General features: G+C 39.0%; 1 protein-coding gene across 4 annotated transcripts in view; it reads left to right on the top strand.

Moving 5' to 3' along the window:
• The window catches only part of DSE (dermatan sulfate epimerase), a 76527-nt gene that overhangs the window by 39102 nt on the left and 10222 nt on the right, over positions 1 to 27203 (top strand). For 3 of the 4 annotated variants that reach the window (XM_027551152.1, XM_027551155.1, XM_027551153.1), the window contains one exon: positions 24098 to 24351. In XM_027551152.1, the coding sequence (XP_027406953.1) occupies positions 24098 to 24351 (254 nt within the window). Of the gene's footprint in view, positions 1 to 13923; positions 14077 to 24097; positions 24352 to 27203 lie in introns of those variants that run through there. The other variant, XM_027551154.1, reaches the window with a different exon arrangement.

Raw genomic sequence — 27203 nt, 5'->3', positions numbered from 1 at the left:
CACACACACACACACACACACACACACACACACACACACACACACACACATATATGTATGTATGTATTCTATTTCAATATTGCTTTATAATCTTTTTTTTTTAAGTTGCCTTTATTAAGTGAAATAGTTAGTACTAGTACCACTTAAGATGTAGGGCCTTGTCGACATTAAGTTCCTACTAGTAGTGTATGAAGAGATATTTACAACTACTGGAGAGGAGCAGTGACATGAGTATGTCTGTGCAGTCTTTTGTAAGGCTGGCTGGTTCTTTTTACCGTAGTTATCTTCAGAATGGCTCTTTCCTTCTTCATCTCCTTCTGCCGTATCTGTCAAGAGAGCATGTTTTAGCTGTGTTTAACACAGTCTCTTTCCTCCATCCTTCCTTTTTCATTGCAATGTCAACATGCTGGTTTAGGATAGCAGGAAAAACCATAGTCAGGAGACAGATCATTATGTTTCTCACATAAGCCTGCAGTTTAGAAGCTTTGTGTGTGGATGGCTTTGAGGAGAGGAATCAGGCGGAGGGGAACTAGGTGGAAGCTTAGGGAGGAAGTGAAGATCACGGCTAAGCCAGAGAGAAGAGGAACAAGAAGGAATGAATTTAAGGGACATTTAAGACAGAGAATCTACAAAGAGATTGATTGGATATGGGACACTGTTCCTCAAACTATGGTTCCTTCCTCAGAATCATACAGGTGTTCTTAAAAACAGAGCTTCCCGGAACTGGCCCAGACTCAGGGAAACACGATCATTTGGAGTAGGTCAAAGAACTTCTCCTTTTAACAAGTTCCCCCTATGGTTCTAAGGTACCTACAAATTAAATAGTGAAGGGAAGGGAGGTAGAAAGCTTGGGACTTGGTTTTTGTCTTGGGCAAATGGGTGCACAGTGATGCAGACAGGAGATGGAAGGTAGAGTGGGTGTGTGGGAGAGAAAAGATAGTTCACATTTAAAAATATATATTTATTTATTTTTTGGCTGCACCGGGTCTTTATTGCCACGTGCGAGCTTTTCTCTGGTTGTGGTGAGTGGGGCTGTTCTCTAGTTGCAGTGCGTGGGCTTCTCACCGCAGTGGCCTCTCTTGTGAAGCATGGGTTCTAGGGTGTGCTGGTTTCAGTAGTTGCAGCGTGTGGGCTCAGTAGCTGTGGTGCACGGGCTCAGTAGCTGTGGTGCACGGCTCAGTAGCTGTGGTGCTTAGACGCAGTTGCTCCTCGGCACGTGGGATCTTCCCAGACCAAGGATCAAACCCGTGTCCCCTGCATTGGCAGCCAAATTCCCAACCACCGAACTACCAGGGAAGTCCGTAGTTCACTTTTTTGCATGACTTTTCCCTCCACTTTAATGGTCTCACTTTGTTGGTATCACCAACTATATGGAGAGATGAATTCAAAGCCCCCTGTCCTTGTAATCATTACAAGTGCTCATAGATTCTCTTGGCAAATACTTTGGTATATATTTATTAGTATAATTTTAAAGACTTCCTGGCCATATCCGTTCATTTTTACACATTCATCACCTACCACTTTCTCTGTTCTATGGCTGCCACAGAACAGAGAAAGTGCCACACTCCTTACCTCTAGCCGTTTCTCTCCTTCCTCCCCTTTATTCAGTGCTTCACTCTCACTACCCTGAATACATTTTGCTGTTGGTGGTGGTGGTGACATTGTTGGATATGGGTGAGCTCTTCAGGAAGAATTATCTTTAGGTGGTTAAAAAAGATCAGCCTGTCATCATTCCTGTAAAACATGCCCCCATCCACAGCTTTCGGATTCTTGAAATCTTTTTATTTCCTAGAATGTTGTGATTTTAGTGTTTTAAGCTTTTCACCGGCAGGCGTTGATGTGCTTCCTCAGTGATTCACTGGGCCGTGTGCACTGACATTTTCAACTCTGCCTCAATCTGGGTGGTAATAAGTTTACAGACCAGCCCTGAGCAGACCTTTCTGCCTGCAGAGATCCAGACTCATCCACCCCTTTCCTTCCTCCTTTTCCCCAACTCGATGTAGACGTCAGGATCCTGTTTAACTTCTTCTTCCATAACATTTTCTCTAGCCCCTCATCCATCTCAGTTCTCATAGGTATTATTTTTCATGTGAACTTGTTGGTTTTACAGTAGTAACGGGGTTACTTACCTCGTTCTCTGATGAGGAGTGTGTGTGTCTTCAAGATGCAGCTTAAAGAAACTTCTTCGTAAAAACCGTTTGAACTCCAGTTTCTACCCTGCCCTGGCCAGTGTAATTCAGGTGTGCCAGGGAACCCATGCAGAACTCTCACAGGATGTTTCGCCTGCACTATAATTGTGGAGATTCTACCATTTGTCTGCCTCTGGCACATAAGCTTATTGAGAGTAGTACCATCATCATGTTTTACTTCTCTGGCCTGAGAGTGGAATATGCTATAGGGGCCACAAGGACACTAATAATAACTTAAATGGAATGAATGAATGATCATATTTTGATGAGTAGTCTAGGCTTACCATGAGCAGGAGTCCAAGATCTGTTTTCAGTTTCGAATCTGATCTGGTGCTTTGTGCACTGTGGATGGTCACACTTATTTGGCCTCACTCTCACTCTGAGGACCTGCCTGCTGTTCATCTGTAATCAGAGGTGTTGCACCTTTGGCCCACTCAGAGGCTGGTAGTGGGTATGTCAGGATTTGACATCTCTGTCTCTAGTTCCCCAGGGAGTCTCAGATTCCCTGCTCTTTGAAGCACTTCTCCTGCACCTGGTAGTCTCTCCTGCCTAATCTCTTGAGTTTTGGTGTCCATCATTTTAACTTCCACATAATATTCATGGGTACTCCTGGTCAGGTAACCCCAATAGAATTTTGTTTTTATTTTAAAGCCACCTGCTTCAGTATTTGGAATGAATGGTAGTGATGTTAGGTGGTGGGAGTGATACTTAATTAGAATTAAGATCAAGGACCATGGTGTCAGACTTTCATGTTCTAATCCCATATGTGAACCATATGACATGGAACATGTTACTTGATATCTTCATGACTCAGTTTCCTCATCTGTAAATTGGTGATAAACATTATATAATACTTACCTCGTAGTGTTTAGAGGGTTAAATGAATTAATGAAACAGTAACTGGCATAAGGTGTTAGCTATTATTTTTATCTTTATTGCTTTGCTTTTGTGTTCTTATACTTTGATGTCAGTAAAGGTAGTTTTCATTTATAAACAAATGTATGCATATAATTCATTTTATGCAAGGTTATTGTGTACTTACTCTGTTCTAGATGTTGTACCTAGGCATTGGGATATAAAAAATTGACACAAGTTATACATCTTGCCTAGAATTGTTGATCTAAGGAAAATATGAACTAATAGACAATATTAATGCAGATGATAAGGCTGTGATTGAGAAAGTACAGTGTGCGGTGGAAGACAGAGAGGTAGTTAATACTTCAGCATGCCCAGCATTGGAGTGTTGGAAAGGCTTTCCTCCAGGGGCCTGAAGGACAAATAGGAATCAGCCAACTACCCTTATGGCAGAAAATGAAAAGGAACTTAAGAGCCTCTTGATGAAAGTGAAAGAGGAAAGTGAAAAAGTTGGCTTAAAACTCAGCATTCAGAAAACGAAGATCATGGCATCTGGTCCCATCACTTCATGGGAAATAGATGGGGAAACAGTGGAAACAGTGTCAGACTTTACTTTTTTGGGCTCCAAAATCACTGCAGATAGTGACTGCAGCCATGAAATTAAAAGACGCTTACTCCTTGGAAGGAAAGTTATGATCAACCTAGATAGCTTATTGAAAAGCAGAGACATTATTTTGCCAACAAAGGTCCGTCTAGTCAAGGCTATGGTTTTTCCAGTAGTCATATATGGATGTGAGAGTTGGACTGTGAAGAAGGCTGAGCACTGAAGAATTGATGCTTTTGAACTGTGGTGTTGGAGAAGACTCTTGAGAGTGCCTTGGACTGCAAGGAGATCTAACCAGTCCATTCTGAAGGAGATCAGCCCTGGGATTTCTTTGGAAGGACTGATGCTAAAGCTGAAACTCCAGTACTTTGGCCACCTCATGCGAAGAGTTGACTCATTGGAAAAGACTATGATGCTGGGAGGGATTGGGGGCAGGAGGAGAAGAGGATGACAGAGGATGAGATGGCTGGATGGCATCACCCACTCGATGGACATGACTTTGAGTGAACTCCGGGAGTTGGTGATGGACAGGGAAGCCTGGCGTGCTGCGATTCATGGGGTCTCAAAGAGTCAGACACAACTGAGCGACTGAACTCGCCTGAACTGAACTGAACTGAAAGGGAAAGAGCATGTTTCAAAGTTCTAAGCAGAAGTAACTGATGTTCAGAGACTGTGACATAAGGAAGCACGGTGCTTTTGAGGAACTGAAAATTTAATGTAGGGTGGGCACAAACAAGCATCAAGGCTTAAGTGGACAGCCAGATGCTGCAAGACCTTGTCCACCATGTGAAGGAGTTTGGACTTTTTCTTACAAGAACTGTGAGGCCACTGAAGGGTTTTAACAGAGTAACAACATGGTCAGATCTGTGTGTGTGTGTGGGTGTGTGTGATTTTTTCATTGTAAAATAAAAGTAGAACAGCATAGGAACAAATGTGTGGCTTAGTTAAGTATTTTAAAACCTAGCCCTGGTAACCACAGCCCAGCTCCAGAAAAAGAACTTTGCCAGCCACCCTGGGAAGCCCCTCATTGGCCCCCTAGTCACAGCTCCCTCTGCCTCCTACAAAGACTCCCCTGACTTCTAGGGTCATCAGTCACGCCTTATGTTTCTTTATAGTTCATTCAAGTGTGCATCCCTAGGCATAAGTTTAGTCTTGTTCATTTTTAAAAATGTTTTTTAAGTCTTTATCTGCAGTTTCCCCTCCATCCCTTTATTTTTGTTACAATTTATCTGTGGAAGAACTTGGACCCTTTGACCTGTTCAGCGTCCTGCCGTCTGGATATTGTTGACTGCAGCCTCAAGATGCAGTGTAGTGAGTTCCTCCACCCACAGCTGGGTGCCAAAGCTTGATCCAACTCCTGTTTTGATCACTTTAACACAAGCATAGGTGGTGGCTGTTCTCGCATCAGGAGACGCAAGCAGGCTGCCAGTTTCTCCATGGGAAGGATTTGTGTTGTAGGAAGAATCTCTGATCACACGGGAAGAGTAGATTGCAGAGGTCAAACCAGGAAGACCAGTTAGGCATTTAGTGTTTATCCAGGTGACAGCCTGGATTAGGGGTTCTGAGAAGGGAAAGAATTGATGGGTTCCAGAAAGTTCTAGGGCTTCGCATGTATGTGCTGTGTGTGCTAAGTTGCTTCAGTCAGGTCTGACTCTTTGCGACCCTATGGATGGTAGCACACCAGGCTCCTCTGTCCAGGGTATTCTCCAGGCAAGAATACTGGAGTGGGTTGCTGTGCCCTCCTCCAGATGATCTTGGGGATCAAACCCATGTCTCTTGCGTCTCCTGCATTGGCAGGCAGGTTCTTTACCACTAGCGCCACCTGGGAAGCCCCTTAGCATGTATAAGACTTGACAATTATATTTGAGGACAAGAAGGACAAGAAACGTTCTTTATGGGATGCTGAGAGGATGGTGGGACCTTTCAGTGAGATAGCAACACCTGGAACTCTTGGAGAATACTAATAGAGGGTTTGGTTTGGGATCAGCAAAGTTTGAAGAGCCTATGGGCCCAAGAGGAGATGTTGAGTTCATGACTCTCCAGCATCATTTTTAGCTGCCTCCTGTTTGCTGGATGTATACTGTGACTTTAAAAAATGTCATTAGGGAAAAAAAATGATTTTATCCAATAAAAAATTTGCTTCTAAATACAATGGACTTAGTTTCTGTTGATGATAGGAAAATTTAGAAGGAAAGTTCAGAGCAGGTCAGATTTAATTAAAGTAGGCTTACCACAATAAATAAATGAATAACAACAAGAAGAATGAGAAGGCAAGGTAATGTGCTAAAAGAACATTACAGCCACTTGGGTGTCCTCAAATCACTTTCTGGATGTGAAGCCAAGATGAAACATCATGCAGGCGGCACTCCAGGAGGAAAGTATCCACTTGAGTGAATCATGCTATTTTTCTGAAGTTGAGGGGAAAAAAGAAAAAAAGATTCTTGATGAGGTATGGATGGCAATTTGAGCTTCTAACTATTTAATGTGCAGCTTTTGGTTTGTTTCTGTGTTTCAATTACAGGGAATTCACTCTTCTTAGAAAAAATCTAGGGAGAGGGAGAGATGAGAATAAATCCACACATACTGCTTAAATTTTACATTAACTTTAGTATCTTCCCACCCTAGACTTTGAGCCATTATTTTGAAAAACCATATGAAGTTTACTATTTTACTTTCTTTGGAGAACCTGTTGACATGGGAAGGATTTGACACTATTATTAAAGCCCGTTTGACTCTTCCGCTCTTTGCTTTTCTGTCATAGCCTGTTGCTTGGTTAAAGCATATGTGGTTACATTCAGCCTTTGGGGAGGCTAATGAGTTAATGTGCCCAGTTGTTTCTGACTGTGGGACCCCAGGGACTGGAGCTCACCGGGCCGCTCTGTCTATGGGATTATCCAGCAAGAATACTGGAGTGGATTGCCATTTCACTTTTATTTTCAGTATAACACTTTTATTTTCAGTATAACAGATAACTCTGGATAACTCTGGATCTAAAACTTGGGGGTGTGTTTCGTGCCCATGGCATGTTGAAGGGGCTTACAAGTGTGGCTCATAATTTAATCTAAATTTACTTTACCCATTAATTCTGTTTTATGGCAAATAGCGCATCTTCCAAATTTTTTATGATTCACAAAGAAAAATCCTAAACTGGCTTTTCCCACTTTGTTGCCAGATGACTTTTTAAGAAGGACTCTTTAAAATTGTGTCCCCAGGACATGAATAAAATAAACATTATTGGACAGGATGCTGTTCATAAGTAGTATTTCATTATCTCTCTTAAAAATAAATGACTTCAAACCCAAACAGATTGAGGGGATGAGAAATGTTTTTTTGTTGCTTTTCTACATGGTGACAAATTATTTTTCGTTCTTGAATTGACTGTGTGGACCCGTTTGCTGTTTTATACCTGCCTCCATTGTATACCATCTTCTGCCCTCTTTGAACATTCTGAGCTTCTCTAGTGGTCTGGGTTCCTGTCCAGTGAACTCTCAGTGGGTTTTCCCTTTTGGCTAGCTCCAGATCCTCTGCTGGAAAGTGCTCGGGGAAACCTGGTTTTGACCTTGATCCACGCACGGAAGCCAGCCCTGAGCCTGGGTCCTCTCTGCCTACAGGAGGCATCTGATGTGGCACATTTATCCTCTAAGACAGTGACTTTCAAACCTTTTTTGACTCTGACCTATAGTAAGAAGTAAAATTGACATCATAACCCTTTATACACATAAATGTATGTAATATTACTTATGTACACTACATATGTAAATGTGTAAGTAGAACCAGGCTTAGCATTTAAGTTATGCTCTGCACTCTATTTTCTATTTCATGCCATTAAATTCCACTAAAAATAAGCTGGTCACAGCCCCTTATATTCATTCCACAATCTATTAATAGCTTGTGATTTATAATTTGAAATCTCCTTCTAACATGCTGATAGACACATTCCCTTTCAGAGAATCCCTTCTTAGTATCCCTCTTCTTGAAGATCTCCAGTGAGGGCACTGCTCCACTCTTTGAGGTGGCTTCTTTATTCCATAATTCTAGTGTTCAGAATATTTGTTCCTAAGATATATTATTAACCATCTTTTTTTCATTAGGAAACAGTGCAAGTCTGTGATTAATGATTACATTTCAGGTTTCCAGGGCTGAGTGGAATAAATTCTGCAGCACATTACTTCCAATTGGCACCTAGCATAAAATCAACCACAGTTCATTCACTGTTTTAAAAAGGCAACTTCAGCAAAACCTTGAAAAAGCATATTGTAAAAGAGAAAAATTGTGATAAAGCATAAAAAAAGTAGTGATCTTGGGTAAATATTAACCGTATTGAGGAAACCATAATAGAAAGTAAAATATTGTTTTATGTATCCTAGCACCTTAGGGTCAGCCTCATTTTGAGTTTGATATTTTGCTGCCATCAGGGCGGCAAGACTTAGCAATTTGAGTACCATTTTTGCCATTGTTAAAGTGTCCCTCACTTTTTTTTAATGTGTTTTTTTAAATTAATTTTTATTGGAGTGTAATTGCTATACAGTAGGTTCTCATTAGTTACCTATTTTATACATAATATCAATAGTGTATATATGCCAATCCCAATCTCTCAATTCATCCCACCCTCCCCTTCCCCCTTAAAGTATCTCTCTCAGTTTTTAAACTCAATGTCACAGGTAATTATTTGCCCTTTGGCATGTGGTGAAGTCAGAATGTAAGAGGATTGCTTTAAAATAAGTAGGAGTCACCACGTGTTCAGACAGCAGCGGGAAGGTGGAAGATGGTGCATGCAGATGGCGGTGATGACAAGTCAGATTCTGTAAGGTCGGTGCCTTATTCTTAGGGCAGCTGTAACAAAGTACCACAGACGAGGTGGCTGAAAACAAAGAGAAGTTGATTTTCTCACAGTTCTGTAGACCAGACGTCTGCAGTCAAGGTGTCAGCAGGGTTGGTTCCTTCTGGAGATGCTGAAGAACCGTCTTATGCCACTGTCCCAGCTTCAGGTGGGCAACCCGTGGCATCCTTTGGCTTGTAGATGCGTCACTCATCATGTCTCACACATACCATCTACCATAAACACATACGGACTTCTTGTCCCTCCAGCTTTCCAAGGTAGATATGTTGTGATTTTAATTGAATGAATATTGTGTTTGCATATTTAATTGAATAAGTATTGTGTTTGCATAATGAAGCAAAAGCTGTTGACAGCTGAGCCATATCTTATACTGTGATTACATTCAATATGTGTACAACTTTTTGTTTTCTCTAGGATTACTTATAGCCTTTTTGCTTTATTTGCTTAGTTTCCTGTGCATTTATCACCAGTTGCCAACCAGACTCTCACGCAGTTATGTAAATCTCTTAACCCATTCCAACAAGATATTTTTAATAAGGCATTCTTAACAATTCGTTTTCTTGAAGAGGAAACTGCCACAGCGTTTGACTGATTATAATCTAGATCTGCTGTATAGCTGTTGACTTACTCTTCTTTCCTCTTGTGTGGTGGATCCCCTGTGCCATGAATCTCGTGTTGTCTTCTCCTTGGTATATATCCTAATTTGGGTGGAGAAATTAAATTCTCCACTGGTTTCCAGAGGAAGTATTCATGAGAGGTAAATTTTGAAACCTTGGTTGTCTTTTTACATTGTGTATCTAATAAAAATTATTATTAAAAAATGTTTACTTATTTGACTGTACCAGGTCTTAGTCGCCGCACACGGAATCTCTTAGTTGCAGGATACAAACTCTTAGTTGTGGCATGTGGGATCTAGTTCCCTGACCAGGGATAAACCCGGCCCCCTGCATTGGGAGTGCAGCGTCTTAGCCACCAGACCACCAGGGAAGTCCCTAATAATTATTATTATATGGTTATTTTTTAATGCAGTCTTCTTTTAACTTTTATACTAGAGTTATAAGTGATTTACCCACCACTGTTACACTATTACTCTGCATTTAAGTGTATATTTACTTTTACCGTTGGATTTTATACTTTCATGTGTTTTCATGTTACTAATTGGTGTCCTTTGATTTCAGTTGGAAGAACTCCCTTTAACATTTCTTGTAAGGCCAGTTAGTAGTGATAAACTTCTTCAGCATATGTTTATCTGGAAAACTTTTCATCTTTCCTTCAATTCTGAGAGACAGTTTTACTTGGTTATTTTTGAGCCACAGTTGTTGTTTTTCTCTTTCAACACTGTGAGTGTATCATCTCACTTTGTAAAACTCTGCTGATAGTATTATGGGAGTTCCCTTGTGTATAATAAGTTGCTCTTGTCTTTCTATTTTTTAAATTTAATTATGTTATGTGTCTTGCCGTGGGTCTCTTTAGAAGCATCTTTTTTGATACTCTGGGCTACCTTTATCTGGGTGTCTGTTTCTTTCCCCTCAGGCTAGGGAAGTTTTCAATCATATCTTTGCATAAACTTCTCTTTCTTCTTCCCTCTTCTTACCCCTATAATGTGTATACTGGTCTTCTTAATGGTGTCCCAAAAGTCCTTTCCCATGGACTGCAAGGAGATCCAACCAGTCCATCCTAAAGGAAATCAGTCCTGAATATTCATTGAACAGACTGATGTTGAACATGAAACCCCAATACTGTGGCCACCTGATGTGAAGAACTGACTCATTTGAAAAGACCCTAATGCTGGGAAAGATTGAAGGCAGGAGGAGAAGGGGATAACAGAGGATGAGATGGTTGGATGGCATCACTGACTTAATGGACATGAATTTGAGTAAACTCTGGGAGTTGGTGATAAACAGGGAGGCCTGGTGTGCTGCAGTCCATGGGGTCGCAAAGAGTCAGACGTGATTGAACTGAGCTGAACTGATAAATCCCTTATGCTGTCTTCACTGGGGTTTTTTGTTGTTCTTTTCCCTTTTTTCTCCTCTGACTGGATGAATTCCACTCTCCTCTCTTTAAGTTCACTGATCCTTTTTTTTTTCCCACTTAATGTAGTCTGCAGTTGAATCCTTTTGAATTTAGTTCAGTGCTATGACTACAAAGCTTGGTGCTTTTTAATATTTTCTATCTCTTTTGAAGTGCTCTTTGTTCATGCATTGCTCTGCTAACTTTGAGCATGTTTATGACTGTTGTTTTGATTCTATCAGGTAATCACTCATCTCCATTTTGTTAAGATTGATTTCTAGAGATTTATCTTATTCTTTTGTTTGGAACATATTTGATTTCTAGAGATTTATCTTGTTCTTTTGTTTGGAACATATTCTCTTATTTGTTCTTTTTATATTGAATCAAATCCCAAGTGTATCATTTCATTTCAGTGTTTATTTCTGACTTATGTTTAATTTTAAACATCTGAAATATTTACATGGTTCAAAATTTACCATGTTAGGATCATATTACAAATAATGCCATGATAAATAACCTTATGCATATATGGTTTTCAGTTTGTGATATTACTGGGTCAAAATACAAAATCCATATAAAATTTGTTGCCAAACTCTACCCCATAGGATTTATACTGTTCTGCATCCCTGACAGCATTTTTAAGAGTGTTTCTATTTCTCCACAGCTTTTACTGGAGTGTTTATCATACTTGATTTTTTTTCACTGATTAGTTGTTGCAGATTTAATATAAGTGGAGATGAAAATTTTGAATGGGAGATGTTTGCCTTTTTGTTGTTGTTAACTGTCTTGTTTGTCATTTGCTCATTTTTCCAATGAGTTTTTTTTTTCTTATTTTTAGGAGCCTCTGGTATATTAGGATAAGTCTAACTGCATTTAAGATACATGATTAAAATATTTTCCCCAGTTTATTCATGTTCATTTGTGGTCTTTTTTTTCCTATGCAAAAGGTTTTGGGGTTATTTTTGATTCATTTCATTTATAAATGGCCAAAATTGTCACTCTTTTCTTCTATTGCTCCTTGTTTTTGAATCTTAGTTGGAAAGGCTTTCCCTTCTGGTCACAAGGGAATTCATCAATGTTTTGCTTTAAGAGTTATATTTATTACTTTACATTTAGATGCCTGATTGATTTAGAATTTATTTTCTTATGTTCTGTGAGGTTTGAATTCAGTTTTCTTTTTTCTTCAAATAACTATCTAATTGTTCCAATGTAACCTGTTAAAAGGTAATTCATTTCACTGTTGATTTTGGATCACATACCTTTATCATATACCAAGTTTCCATATGTTTTTGCATCTATTTCTGAATTTTCTGTTTTGTTCCATTGGTATGTATATCTGTTCATATGTTAGTACCACTCTGTTCTGATGAGTGAAGTTTTGAAGTGTGTTTTCTTCTCTGGCAGAGCTAGTCACCCTCCATCATTGTTATTCTCATTGACTTCCCTGGCTCTTCTTGCATGTTTAATTTTTTCTTAAAATTAAATTGTCTACTTTTGGCATTTTTTTCTCACATAATCACTGGATGCTTGCATAGTCATTGACTAAAGTGATGACATCTATGACCTGTTGAACTGAAACATTTAGAAATGTTTTACATATATAAATATAAAGCATGCTAAACATATAAAATACCAAGCTACTTTTTAAATGGCCAGAAGTCATTTTATTAAGCTTTTCTGAACAATACAGGGAAATCTGTGTTATTCTCTCCTACACCTTTTCAAGTTTCAGAAATTTCTCCATTATAACTGATTCTTTCATAATTCATTATTAGAATTTGATAGGTAAGCCTGTTTTAAACTCTACTCCTTTGAGCTCTGCCATTCTTACAGAACAGAGGTCTTGTTATCAAATTTGAATCATACTTGGAGTGTTTCTCCTACTTACCTTTTTAGGCTAGGCAATAGCCCAAAGCACACTTGGCCAGCAAAAATGGATTACAATTATGAATGCTGTTTGGTTCCATTTATGTAGATTATACTTGGGGTAGCATAAATTGAGTATTTGGATAGAAAGACTTTGTGTCAGTGAATTAAACATTGGAATAATGACATGGCAGTGCCATTTCCCATTTAACAACACTCTTCTATGTTTTATTTATATTAACTTGGTATGTTTTGACATTCAGACTAATTCATTTTCTCTGTAAACCATATAGAATACTTTTTAAGTAAAAAAGAATATTCTTTTTGGTTTCTGCTTTTGCATAATTGACTCCTCAGTATTCTTGAGTAGGGCCAGACTGACCTAAACTTTTTAATTTTAGAATTTAATATTTGCAATATTAAATGTGTAGCTTTAAAATGAAGTTAAATGGTAGTGCTCTATATTGAATCCAGTGATTTCATGAATATAGAAATGAAGATTGTGGAAGAAAATGGTCTTTTTTAGTTCTGAGTTGATACATCGTTTTCCCCGAAGATGTCTTTCAGTTCAGTCCAGTCGTTCAGTCATGTCCGACTCTTCACGACCCCATGAATCGCAGCACGCCAGGCCTCCCTGTCCATCACCAACTCCCGGAGTTCATTCAGACTCACGTCCATCGAGTCAGTGATGCCATCCAGCCATCTCATCCTCTGTCGTCCCCTTCTCCTCCTGCCCCCAATCCCTCCCAGCATCAGAGTCTTTTCCAATGAGTCAACTCTTCGCATGAGGTGGCCAAAGTACTGGAGTTTCAGCTTCAGCATCATTTCCTCCAAAGAAATCCCAGGGCTGATCTCCTTCAGAATGGACTGGTTGGATCTCCTTGCAGTCCAAGGGACTCTCAAGAGTCTTCTCCAACACCACAGTTCAAAAGCATCAATTCTTTGGCGCTCAGCCTTCTTCATAGTCCAACTCTCACATCCATCCATGACCACAGGAAAAACCATAGCCTTGACTAGACGGACCTTTGTTGGCAAAGTAATGTCTCTGCTTTTGAATATGCTATCTAGGTTGGTCATAACTTTCCTTCCAAGGAGTAAGTGTCTTCTAATTTCATGGAAGATGTCTTTGTATACAGTCAATTCTAGTTCTGTCCTTCTGCTATCCTAGCGGTTGTTCTAAAGTGGGCTTCCCAGGTGGGTCAGCAGATAAAGAATCCGCCTGCCAATGCAGGAGACACAGAAGATGCAGTTTCAATCCCTGGGTCGGGAAGATCCCCTGGGGAACTAGACACAGAGATGTCAAATCCTTCTCCAGGGGATCTTCCTGTCCCAGGGGTTGAAACTGCATCTCCTGTGTCTCCTGCATTGGTAGGCGGATTCTTTATCTGCTGACCCACCTGGGAAGCCCACGCCAGTATTCACATAGAGTTACAGAGTTGGACATGACTGAACGACTAAGTACACCCACAGGGTGCAAAGTAGAAGTTCAAAAAGGAAAACTCATTGTCTATTTGTGTCTCTAGTCTTGGCTAGCTTAAGGAGTTGAAGATTCTCAGCATGCAGGTTCAAGCCCAACAGCCCCTGGACCAGCCGCCCCTGGAACAGTACATTAGGAGCCCCAGGCTCACCAGAGGTCTGCAGGGAGAAGAACTGTTTCAGGAATGTTTTGTGGTTGGAATCACATGTTCCTTGGGTGGACCCTGAAGAACCATGTAAGCACATTGTCATTTCTCATGTCTGCCCCTTTCCCCACATCTTGTACCTTCTTTCTGTCTTGAACATGGTGGGGCTTTGGAATCCTGTGTTATATTTCAGCATAAGTTCCCTTCTGCCTAGTTTAGCTCTTGGTAGGTTTGCCGACTAGCTCTTTCTTCTGGCTGGGTTCTTATGCAAAATTGGTGACTTTCTTTAAAAGCACAGTACTTCCCACCAAGAAGAAGTAAAAATTCTAGATTCAGATAGTCCTGGATTCCTTCATGACTCATCATTTACCTTAACTATGTGATCTTCAATGAATAATTTTCCTGTCCAAATACCACTTTTACAATCCATGAAATGGGGATATTATATCTAATGTCAGTTTTGAAGATTAAATGAAATAAGTATGTAAAGGGTGTGGCACACACTACGTGCTTAATTAACATGAAGTATAAATTTCTCTTTCCTCCCAGCTATACTTAATTTTGCTTCATGTTGCAAATACCGCCCCTTAGTCTCCTGATCAAACACTTGGAATATGGACTACACGCCAGGCCAGAGTTGAGTTGAACATGCCCCTTGGGTAGCTTGCTCCTGCTCAGAGGCCCCCAGATCAAGTTTCTGTGTATTCCAGGCTTACTTGGCTCTTGTTGGCCGTTCACAATTCACAGTTCTCAGGGTCCCACTGTGCTTCACAGACACAGCCAGGTTAGAAATCCACTTCCTTTGGCTAAATGTTGTAGGAATTACTTACAAAATGTAACGTATTACTGACATTTAACATTTATGGCTAGTTTTTATGTTTAACTTCACGGAAAAAAAGATGAATCACAACTGCCATTAGTCATACTTTTAAAAGCCTTGGTAACACAGGACTCTCCTAACTTACAGGAGTTTGTTTCTAAGCATACAGAGGCATTGGTTGAAAAATGGAATGACTGTCTATCTGGTAACTGTCTTTAGGACACTTTTGAATGAAATGATTTACATTTAAAAATAGAACTGGCCTTATATTAGCGTGTTTTGTTGGTGTGACCAAGTACATGCTGTAGGCAAAGGTGTGGCTTATGTGCAGTAGACATAACTTCAGTGAAGCTGGCAAATGTGAAATTGGTGCTGCTCTGCTCTGTAAAGTTATATTTGGGAATTTCTGAAGAGTTCATCACTGTATTCTACATTCAAATTCTTAATTCCTTTAAATCTTCATTTTCTCTTAAATTTATATTTACATAAACATCTACTGTCTAAAATAAACCAGATTTTTAAATATGAGTCTTCTACTTGATGAATTTACTATATAAATATTTTATAGATCATAAAACTATGTATTATCTTAAAATGAAAAAAAAAAGAAGGATTATTTTGAGTTCCGCTTTTCGGGAAGGTTTAATAAACAGTGGAACCTCATTCAGACATACCTGTGAAAACACATAAACTTACCTATACCATGAATCAATCAAATCATGACCTTCAAAATGTAGTTACATATGAAAAGCCTGGTATAAAATTGTCAAGGTGTAAAAAGTGCTCGAAAACAGAACTAATAATCAAAATATTATAAAGGGAGTTACATTATCCCATTGTTTCTAGTATTTTAAAAAATAAATTATTGATGCATTTAAATAAATATCAGTGATTTCTTGACAGTTCTTAGGTTTTTGAATATAGAACCTCTATTACTCCAAATATTCACTTTAACAGTATTTGTCAATGAAATAGTATAAAAATTTAAATGATATTATACAGAGTATTCTGCAAACATTGTAGTGCCTAAGGTTAATCTTAGATATCTAAGTATTAATCTTTTCACAGATAATAATTTTCTACAGACTGTGTTTCAGACTACGTTTCTACTAAGACTATATGAAAAAGTTTTTAATATAATTATTTGATCATTTAAAACTCAAATCTATGCAAATGAAAGTAGATGCCAACATTGTTACTATGGTGACTGTTTTATCATTTCATCAAGTAGGCTGTCAAGCTTTTAAGTAATAGGCTCCTTAGAGTGCCTATTTTTGTACTCTTTACATAGTAGTTCAAATGCGTTTTTGATAATAGAAGCAATCTGTCTCCATAAAATTATCATAAAAATTCTGGTTAATGAAGCTACTCATTTTGGAAAGGTTACTGTGTCTCTTCCTTTTACAGTCATAACTTGATTTATGGTAACAGCACATCATGATAAATCCTATGCCTTTCCCTATCAATACTGTGTGTTCCAACCTGGGTAATTCATAGTTTCTATGTTCACATCATTCTTTTTCACATAAATTCACTTAAATTCACCTTTGGAAATATTCTAGGCAGCAGATTTTTAAAATGTTGGACTCAGAATTCTTTTACACTCTTAAAAATTAATGACACTGAACATCAAAGAGCTTTGTTTATGTGGGCTATGCCCATTAAAATTTACCATACTAGAAACTAAATCTAAGAAATTTTAAAAAATATTTATTCATTCATTTGAAAAAAAAGAAGTCAATTTCATATTAACATAGGTAACATATTTTTAGGAAAAAATAGCCAGATTTTTAGAAACAAAATATTCAGTGTGAAAGAGGTCATTGTTTTACACGGTTGCAAATCGTGAATATCTGCTTCTGTGTTCAGTTGGTTGCAATGTAGTATTTAGGTTGAAATACATGAAGAAAATCCAGCTTCATACAGACATGTGACTAAAAAGGGAGGGGTATTTGAGGAGTCTTTTCAGATAATTATGCATAGCTTTGGAGAAGGAGATGACAATCCACTCCAGCACTCTTGCCTGGAAAATCCCATGGACAGAGGAGCCTGATAGGCTACAGTCCATGGGGTCGCAAAGAGTCGGACACGACTGAGCGATTTCACTTTCACTTTCTTTGATACCATACTAGAACTTGACATATGGTAGTTTTGTATAAGTTAGTTTTATGTGGAATCTGTATTTTATGTTAGTTTCAATGTGGATTCTGAAATTACGTTAGTTAATAAGCTCCTTATATATTTTAACTGGTAAAAAGTCCACTGCTATGTTTTGCAATTAAAATGAATCTTTTATCTTTGCATGGTTTTGTAATGTCATGCCTATTTATTTGAATGTTTATTCTCTGAGTTATTCCTATCTCTGAAATGTTGACACATTTGTATATGCATGCTAAGCTGCTTCAGTCGTGTCCAACTCAGCAATCCTGTGGACCATATCCTGCCAGGCTCCTCTGTCCATGGAATTCTCCAGGCAAGAATACTGGAGTGGGTTGCCATTTCTTTCTCCAGGGGATCTTCCCAACCCAGGGATTGAACCTGCGTCTTTTACATCTCCTGCACATTTGTTATCACTGACCTCATCAGAAAAGTCTTATTAAAATATTTTAAACTTTTAAGTTCATGGTAACAAGTTTTCCAAAATTCTTTTTTTTTTTTTTTTTTTTTGATTGAAAGCTCAAATTTTGTCACTGTCAGCAAAACCTTTTCCTTGAACTGGAAGGCTTCCTTGTTTCAAGAGAACTTCCACTTAAATACCCAAGTCTAAAAAACTGAAATTTGTCAGTGAGTCATTCTTTCATGTAAAAATGATATTTCATAAAAAAACAGGAGCTGGTTGCTCTCAACTCAATGCACAATTTCTTCTCCTCATGACAGTTATGTACTTTGCTACCCACAGTGCTTTATACATACTTTACATTTCATCACTCAGGATATTAGAAAGATATGTACTAAAAAGGTTGATATTTTATAAAATCAATCATTTTTACCACTTTATGAAGGATATTCTTAAATGAAACTGGGTTTATTAAAGATATTCGTAAGTGTAAGTGTTTTTCTTTAAAATTTATAGTGCATGGCAGTGTGCAGAATCCTACAAGGATTACTAGAGCAGTTCACTGCTCCTACCTGGATTCTTGCTGAGGTGCCAACATTTTTAACCCACTAGTGCTTCTGCATCATCAGTGTGAATATCAATATATAACATCTTTATACTATTATGTGAATAATTTTTATTCATCAATCCCCTGAAAGAGTCTCAAGAGACCCCAGGGGTTCATGGGCCTTAGTTTAAGAACAGCTGTCTAAACAGGTCAAAGTACAGCTTATAAAAAGAGGAATACAGTAAAAATTTTCCTAACTAACCTCTTAACTTCTTTAATTTTCTTAACTAACCACCGCTTAACTGAATTGCCAATGAAATTAACCTCCATGCCTTGTGTAACTGGCAGCAGCCCTCACAGATTGCTGAATGTCAAGGCTGCTGGGCCACCTTCTACTGTGTCTATTCATTTCTGTTGCCACCAGTAGGATTATGTGCTTAGCAAGTATCAGTTGTATTTGTTCTCAAATCAGTTTATGCCACTTTCACTAATACGTTGTTGTTTAGTCGTTCAGTCATGTCTGACTCTTTGCGACGCCACGGACTGCAGCAAGCCAGGCTACCCTGTCCTTCACCATCTCCATGAGCTTGCTCAGACTCATGTCCATTGGTGATGCCATCCAACCATCTCATCCTCTGTCGTCCCCTTCTCCTTCTGCCTTCAGTCTTTCCCAGCATCAGGTTATTTTCTTCCCATCAGGTGGCCAAAGTATTGGAACTTCAGCTTCAGCATCGGTGCTTCCAATGAATATTCAGGACAGATTTCTTTTAGAATGGACTGGTTTGATCTTGCAGTCCAAGGGACTCTCAAGAGTCTTCTTCAGCATCACAGTTTAAAGCATCAGTTCTTTGACACTCAGCTTTCTTTATGGTCCAACTCTCAAGTCCATACATGACTACTGGAAAAACCATAGCTTTGACTAGACAGACCTTTGTTGGCAAAGCAATGTCTCTGCTTTTTCATATGCTGCCTAGGTCAGTCATAGCTTTTCTTCCAAGGAGCAAGTGTGTTTTAATTTCATGGCTGTAGTTACCGTCTGCAGTGATTTTGGAGCCCAAGAAAATAAAGTCTCTCACTGTTTCCATTGTTTCCCCATCTATTTGTAGTGAAGAGATGGGACTGGATGCCATGATCTTAGTTTTTTGAATGTTGAATTTTAAGCCAACTTTTTCACTCTCCTCTTTCACCTTCACCAAGAAGCTCGTTATTTCCTCTTCACTCTTTGTCATACTTGGCTGTCCAGTGGCTCAGACAGTAAAGCATCTGCCTACAATGAGGGAGACCCAGTTCGATCCCTGGGTTGGGAAGATCCCCTGGAGAAGGAAATTGCAACCCACTCCAGTACTCTTGCCTGGAAAATCCCATGGACGGAGGATCCTGGTAGGCTACAGTCCATGGGTTCGCAAAGAGTCAGACACGACTGAGCGACTTCACTTTCCTTTTTCCTTTCTCTGCCATAAGTGTGGTGTCATCTGCATATAGCTTACTGATATTTCTCACAGCAATCTTGATTCCAGCTTGTGCTTCCTCCAGCCTGACATTTCACATGATGTACTCTGCATATAACTTAAATAAGCAGGGTGACAATATAGCACTGATGTACTCTTTTTGGAATTTGGAACCAGTCCATTGTTCATGTCCGATTCTAACCGTTGCTTCTTGACCTGCATTCAGGTTTCGCAGGAGGCAGTTAAGATGGTCTAGTATAAGAATTTTCCACCATTTGTTGTGATCCACACAGTCAAAGGCTTTAGTGTAGTCAGTGAAGCTGAAGTAGATGTTTTTCTGGAAGTATCTTGCATTTTCTATGATCCAGTGGGATGTTGGCAATTTGATCTCTGGTTCCTTTGCCTTTTCTAAATTCAGCTTGAACATCTGGAAGTTCTTGGTTCACATATTGTTGAAGCCTAGTTTGAAGAATTTTGAGCATTACTTTGCAAGTGTGTGAAATGAGTGAATTGTGTAGTAGTGTAAACATTCTTCGGCATTGCCTTTCTTTGGGATTGCAATGAAAACTGACCCTTCCAGTCCTGTGGCCACTGCTGAGTTTTCCAAATTTGCTGGCATATTGAGTGCAGCACTTTTAACAGCATCATCTTTTAGGATTTGAAATACCTCAAATGGAATTCTGTCACCTTCACTAGCATTGTTTGTAATGATGCTTCCTAAGGCCCACTTGACTTCGAATTGTAGGATTCTGGCTCTAGGTAAGTGCTTACACCATCGTGGTTATCTGGGTCATGAAGATCTTTTCTGTATAGTTCTTCTGTGTATTCTTGCCACCTCTTATTAATATCTTCTGCTTCAATTAGGTCCATACCGCTTCTGTCCTTTATTCTGCCCATTGTTGCATGAAATGTTCCATTGGTATCACTAATTTTCTTGAAAAGATCTCTAGACTTTCCCATTCTATTGTTTTCCTCTATTTCTTTGCACTGATCACTGAGGAAGGTTTCCTCTTCTCTCCTTGCTATTCTTTGGAACTCTGCATTCAGATGGGTATATCTTTCCTAATACATATAATCACTAATACATTTAATTGTACAGTTTTAATAATCTACAAATAGAATAAGTGTAAGTTAAAAAAAAAGAATGTTTCTAAATGCTTAAATGCTTTGGAATGACTTACTATAAAAAACTTCCATCATAATTTAATATGGATGAGATTAGAAAAAGTTTAGGGAAAAACTCAAAATTCTGGAAGGATTCTATATTCCTTCACAAATATCTTTAATTTCTTCCTATATTAGAGAAACCAAGGCTGAAAATTGTGTTATTATGTGTTCTTTGCAGGGAAAAATGATGACACTGATCCATAGACCCACATTCAAAGAGAAGGCTTTTGGCTTACCTTCAAAAGATTGGTGGATATGTACATATATATATTTTAAAGTGAGATAAAATTCATAAATTAATATCTATCTTTTTTTATGATTCACCTCTTAATGTGATTCTTTAGTATAAACCGACAAACTGATGGTTAGGATGACACTGAGTAAGATAGATCTTTTACTGCCATTCATGAGCTAGAAGCAAATTTCCTTTGGTTTCCATGATAGTAAACTATACTCTCATCCGTAATTACTCTCTGTATCTGCATAAGAATTAGCAAAGAATTTAAATAATCTCTTAGAAATGTAGCTATCACAGGTCAGATTTCATAATGATACAGTGATGCATCTGATGGTACCAGGAACTTTTTTTAAAGATTTTTTTTATTACATAATTTAAAGTTTTTTTTTATGAAGCATTGACTTACAATGAGGAACTTAAAAAAAAATTCAGTGTACTAGTGTTTTATTGAATTGGAAACTGCTTAGAATAAGCAGCTGTATGTGGGAGCTTGGAAATTGTTTTTTATCTATAAAAGTAAGTTGACTGGTAACTTCATGGGTGTATCAGACATGTCAGCCTGCAGTAGGTGGGCGCAGCTCGTTGATGTCAGCTTTATCACAACTGGGCGCGTGTGCTGTCATTTATAGATGACATGGTTGCAGAGACGCAGGGCTGGGGGAAAAATGCCTTGGGTTCTCTGTCCAGCTCCACGGTCACCATGAATCAGTGAAGACTGTGTTTCTAACTCCCTGGCAGTGAGCTTGCAGTGTGAGTTGTTTTCTTTCCTAGAAATAGGGAATTAATTCACCCTCCTCACAGTCTGTTTACAACCAGTACACACACTGGCAAGCGGACTGGCAGGGTGGCTTTGTCCGTGGCCAACTGGTTAAGAAGCTCATCCACTTCAGTCATGTTAGCGCCAGGCTGTATAATTAGCACAGCTAACCAAACACTGAGATTATTGTTAAATACCAAGCGATTCTTCCAAACTGCTGATTTCTTAATCATCACATATTCACTGTCAACAGTGTGGCCTACAGGCTTGTTCCTTCTTTTTTTTTCTTGCTTCCCCAAAAGATTAATTGACAGTTTCCTGTGTGCCAGTCACTGTTATGGGATTGGGGATCCAGCAGTGAATACAGCAGAGGAGAAAAAATAACCCTGCCTTTTAGAACTTCAGTTCTGGTAGAGGATACGTACACATAAACCTGGGCTTCCCTGGTGGCTCAGACAGTAAAGAATCTGCCTGCAATGCGGGAGACCTGGGTTCAATCCCTGGGTTGGGAAGATCCCCTGATGAAGAAAATGGCGACCCACTCCAGTATTCTTGCTGAAGAATTCCATGGACAGAGGAGCCTGGCGGGCTACAGTCCATGAAGGTCACAGAGAGTTGGACATGACTGAGCACACACGTGTCTATTGCGTGTTACTTGCTCAGTCGTGTCCAGCTCTTTGTGATCCCATGGAGTATAACCCGCCAGGTTCCTCTGTCTATAGAACTGTCCAGGCAAGAGTACTGGAGTAGGCTGCCATTTCCTTCTCCAGGGGATCTTCCCAACCCAGGGATCAAACCTACGTCTCTGGCTTCTCCTGCACTGACAGGTGTGTTCTTTACCACTGCGCCACCTGAGAAACCCACACACAGACAGACGTACTTAAATGCCAGGAGGACAAAGACATGAAGAAGGTGAATGAAATGCTGTGGGCTGAGGAGTAACACTGACAGAGTGGGCAGAGGAGGCCTCTCTAACATGATCAGGTCTTTAGTATTGGGTTGGCTGAAAGGTTCGTTCGGGGTTTTCCGTTATGGAAATGGAAATGATCCTATTGGCCAACCTGATATAAAGTCCTAGAAGAGAAACACAATCTAGAAAAAGTAGTCTCTCAGAACTTAAGTTTTCTTAATCTATGTCTGTGGGGTTTGTATGAGAGAAGTATTACATCTAAATTTTCACTGTGCCTGAAATTTTAGCGTCTCTTCTAAATCATGTATCTGGATAACCAACTATAGCAATCTGAGAACCTGTGTCTTTGTCACAGATATTTTCCTATCATACAGTTACTGTATACATCTCAAAATATTATATATATTCATCACTACTTACAAATTACCATAGTTACTATCCTAGCCATTACATTTTGAATTTTAATATCTTAATAAAGGAGCACATATATCACAGTTTTTAAAAATATCTGTACTGATCATTATATTTCAAAATAATACATTTCCTGGTACCCCTATGTATTATATGTTAGGAGTTTTAAAACATATTGAGAAAGAAGCTGAGGCTTTACTAGTTTGCCAAAAAGAGGCTCTGGCATAGAAATGTTAAGCTTTCGTTTAATCCCTAGTTGAGAGCTGTCTTCCACCTCCCACAAGTACAGTACACCCTTCATTTGTTTCCCTCTTTGAGAGATCACTCAAATACATCCTGAACAGATAGGGAGGGTTTCCTGGATCATTCCATAGAACTGTGATTGTGAAAGATCCTTTTTAGCTTCCTGTTTCCTGTAGGCCACATACTATTAATGTATTGGGTTGGCCAAAAAAGTTTATTCAGGTTTTTTTTTTGCCAACCCAATTTTGCTGAATTACATAGCAAGTCAAGCAGACATGTCTTTTTCCTTCCTAGAAAAGGACAATTTTAATACTTCACAGATTAGCTTTTAGACTTCCCTAAAAAAGTGCTTGACGATCCTTGAAATCGATGCAGTTCACTCTGAGAAAAAAATGAGATGCAGAAATCTGAGTTGCAATCAGGTCACTTTACTCACTTACACCAGCTTTCTAGCCACTCTCCTCATCATGATGTTGACCAAGTGCATCTGCCTAGATTGAGAGGACCTAGACTATATACCATGGTACCTTCACCTGGATCAGCCTATGGGAAGTAAGATGGGATATATAAACGCTTTTAACTGTTTTAGCATGACCGTTGTAGAACAGAGCCAAGAACCCTACTGCAGGTAGAAAGGGGAGGGCGAGCACTAGTTAATGGGTTAGTCCAGAGAATTTTGCTCGGCCACTACATATTATGTACTTTCAATCCTTTGAGAATATAAATATACTCTTCTATCTCTCATCAAGAGTTAAAAAAAAAACCCTAAAAATTAACATTTTAAATATTGCCTGAAACTGGAAAGAGAAAATGTTAAGTCTGTGATTTTCACATTAGACCGTCTTTTATGCTTGTGTCTTACGTGGAGGGAAATCTGTTTTTTATGCCATTAAACCTTCTGGACTGTACCTTCACTTGTGTCCTTTGTTGTTCTGAGAAGTAGATTCTTGAAAAGTGTGCTGAGAGCTCTGAGCCGTGTGGCCCTCATTTGCATGGTCTCTTTTCCTTTATAGGTTGGTGAAAGATGCTCCTTGGGATGAAGTCCCACTTGCTCACTCCCTGGTTGGTTTTGCCACTGCCTATGACTTCTTGTACAACTACCTGAGCAAGACACAACAGGAGAAGTTTCTTGAAGTGATTGCCAATGCCTCGGGGTATATGTATGAGACTTCGTACAGGAGAGGATGGGGATTTCAATACCTGCACAACCATCAGCCCACCAACTGCATGGCCTTGCTCACAGGAAGCCTGGTTCTGATGAATCAAGGTAGGTACAGCCAAGGAATGCCTTGAACTGACATCAGTCACAGTTACCACGTTGTGAGCCAGACATTTCTATAACTAGTCTAAGTACATGGTCACACTTGGCTCCTAACTAAGCCCAGACGATGATAATACTACCTCGGGCACCACGTGGAGAGTTGAGAGACCTCTCTTTCCTCATTTCTGCTTGTTACGTGAGCCTGCTTATTACTTTAGTATGCTCTCTTATTGTCCCAAGTCATATCCTTACACACAGGATCAGTGGTGAATATTCCTTTTTTCAATTTTTGACAGTGAAGGCAACCAGCCTGGATAGAGTTTATAAAAGCTAAACAGGTGGTTTATTATTTGAACTGAATATTCCTTACACACAGGTTGTGTGTCAATATATTGCTTCTTTTTTTCCCCTCTAAAGACTTTAAAAGAATCTATCTAAGGACTTCCCTGGTGGTCCAGTGGTTCAGACTTTGCCTTCCAATGCAGGGCATCCTGGTTTGATCCCTAGTTGAGGAGGTAAGATCCCACACACCTCGGGGCCACAAAACCAAATATAAAACAGAAGCAGTATTGTAACAGATTCAATAAAGACTGTAAAAATGGTCCACATCAAAAAAAATCTTTAAAAATAAAATCAGTTAATCTAGATCATTCAGGTCAAATTTACAGTTGACTTTTATGGACCATATAGCTGCTTTGCCTTATTGTATTATATAATTGCTAATATCACATTTTCTTTCTTTATAATTAAATTTATTTATTTTTAATTGAAGAATAATTGCTTTATAATAATTGTGTTGGTTTCTGCCATCACATTTTCTTTGTTCTTGTAATTGTGACTTAATTACAACTCCTGTTGAGAGACATCTTTAAATAACTAAATAAGGTTGTGTATAAGAAAAATGACCCTTGGTTCACAGTGAATTATTAGAATATTAAATATATACTAATAACTGGAAAATCTAAAATAGTTTAACTCAAAAAAATTTTTTTTAATTAAAAAAATTAAAAGATTTTAACTCTTGATTATTTTCCCCATAAGACTTAGTAAGCATTTTGTAGATTATCCAGCATCAGATTTTACCCAAGCCTAAGTTTCTCCCTTGTCATATCAACCATCACTTTTAATTAGGTCTTAGAGGAAAGGAAACTAAAATTAATGGAGCATATGGCATGTGCTAATCCTTGCCCATATTTTATTTAGTTCTCACATCAACTATATAAGGTAGCTGGGCTTTGGACCCAATTCTAGCCAAATTCAAACTTCATTGTCTTTCCACTATATTTTGTTGCCTTTCTGAAAATAAAAATTCAGTTTATAGTAACTTAAGGAAAGCTTGACTAAGAGTGTAAATTTTTGCCCCCCACTCTCACGAATACAAACCAAATTTTAAAAGTCAAAAAGCCAGCCACGTGAACACCTACCATCAGACCATTTATAAATCCTCAGGCCTGTGGAAAGATAGCATCATGAATTGGTGGAAGGAACCCTAGAGTGAGCTGGATGGTAGTCTAGGGCCTTGGATTTTAGTCTAGTACAGTTTAATTCCCTTAGATAAATTTTTAGTTCTTTACCAGCAGGAATAGAGCTTATTTCTTCATTCTTCACAGTAGATAAAATTGTTCCAGATGATAAACAGGCACCTAAAATACTGGCTCGAATTGGATCACAGTTTGTATTTGGCCTTGGCAGGAGTTTTCACAGGCATTTGTTTTCTGAGTAAAGTCATGGTTTGCTCTGGGATGCAGTCTTCCAGGGCTTTTCCACAAGCAGGGCCCGCACTGATGAGAAGAGGGAGCAGAGAAAAGAGTGGAATCCCTGGTCCTTTACCTCTCTGTTAGTCATCAGGCTTACAGCCCTGGCTTTCTCAGCTGCCTCGCTCTCACTCTAGGAGCTACCTTGGGCACACTGCACCGGTAATTCCATGTGCTCAGAGCAGCCTTGTAGGTCCTGACTGTGGTAGCTTTGACAGGTATAGCTCCCACTGAATTCACATGACACTCAGCAGTGGGAGAATTAGGATTTGGTGGCTCAGTTGGTAAGGAATCCACCTACAGTGCAGGAGACCTGGATTCAATCCCTGGGTGGAGACCTCCTGGAGAAGGGAGTGCTACCCACTCCAGTATGCTTGCCTGAGGAATTCCACAGATAGAAGAGTCTGGCAGGCTACAGTCCATTTGGTGACAAAGAGTCGGACGCAACTTAAATGAACTAACACTTTCACTTTCTGTTCTGCTAACCCTGTCTGAGGCTTGGTACAGAGGGCCCACAGGATCACATGTATTCAGTTTACAAATCAACTGGAAAGAAGACAGAAATGTTTAAATGATTACAGCATACTTGTAATAAGACCAGGGAATGAGATAAAGAGTCTCATGAAGTTATGATTAAATATCAAATGAGTGTATTAAGTTTGCATTCAGCAGAACAAGTTTAGGTGCTGGTTCATAGAACTTTGAAGGATAGATAGGATATGGATAAGTGAAAATAAGGAGAAATCCAGGCAAGATATATGGATGTTGGAAAAAACACAGGGCAGAACATTAGTAACAACAATATTGGTGCCTCGTATGGATAGATTCAAAATTTACAAAGGTAGACATTACCTCATCTCTCCTGGATAAAGTTTTTTAGAAGGAAAAAATAAGGAAAATCAGGTAATGAAATATGAGGAGCAGTGGAATAGCAGTCCTGATTTTAAACATCATTCACATTTGTATCTGGCTGGAGATGGAGGATACAGATGAGGAAAAGATGAAGATGATTGGGATTTAAACCCTAATAATTAGAAAATGGAAATTAAAACCTATCCAGAAGGCTGGTATGTCAGGTGTGGAGCTGGATGGGAGAAGGGGCCA

Source organism: Bos indicus x Bos taurus, chromosome 9, assembly GCF_003369695.1.
Source record: "Bos indicus x Bos taurus breed Angus x Brahman F1 hybrid chromosome 9, Bos_hybrid_MaternalHap_v2.0, whole genome shotgun sequence".
NCBI lineage: Eukaryota > Metazoa > Chordata > Mammalia > Artiodactyla > Bovidae > Bos > Bos indicus x Bos taurus.
This window is presented reverse-complemented; position numbering and strand designations above follow the sequence as displayed.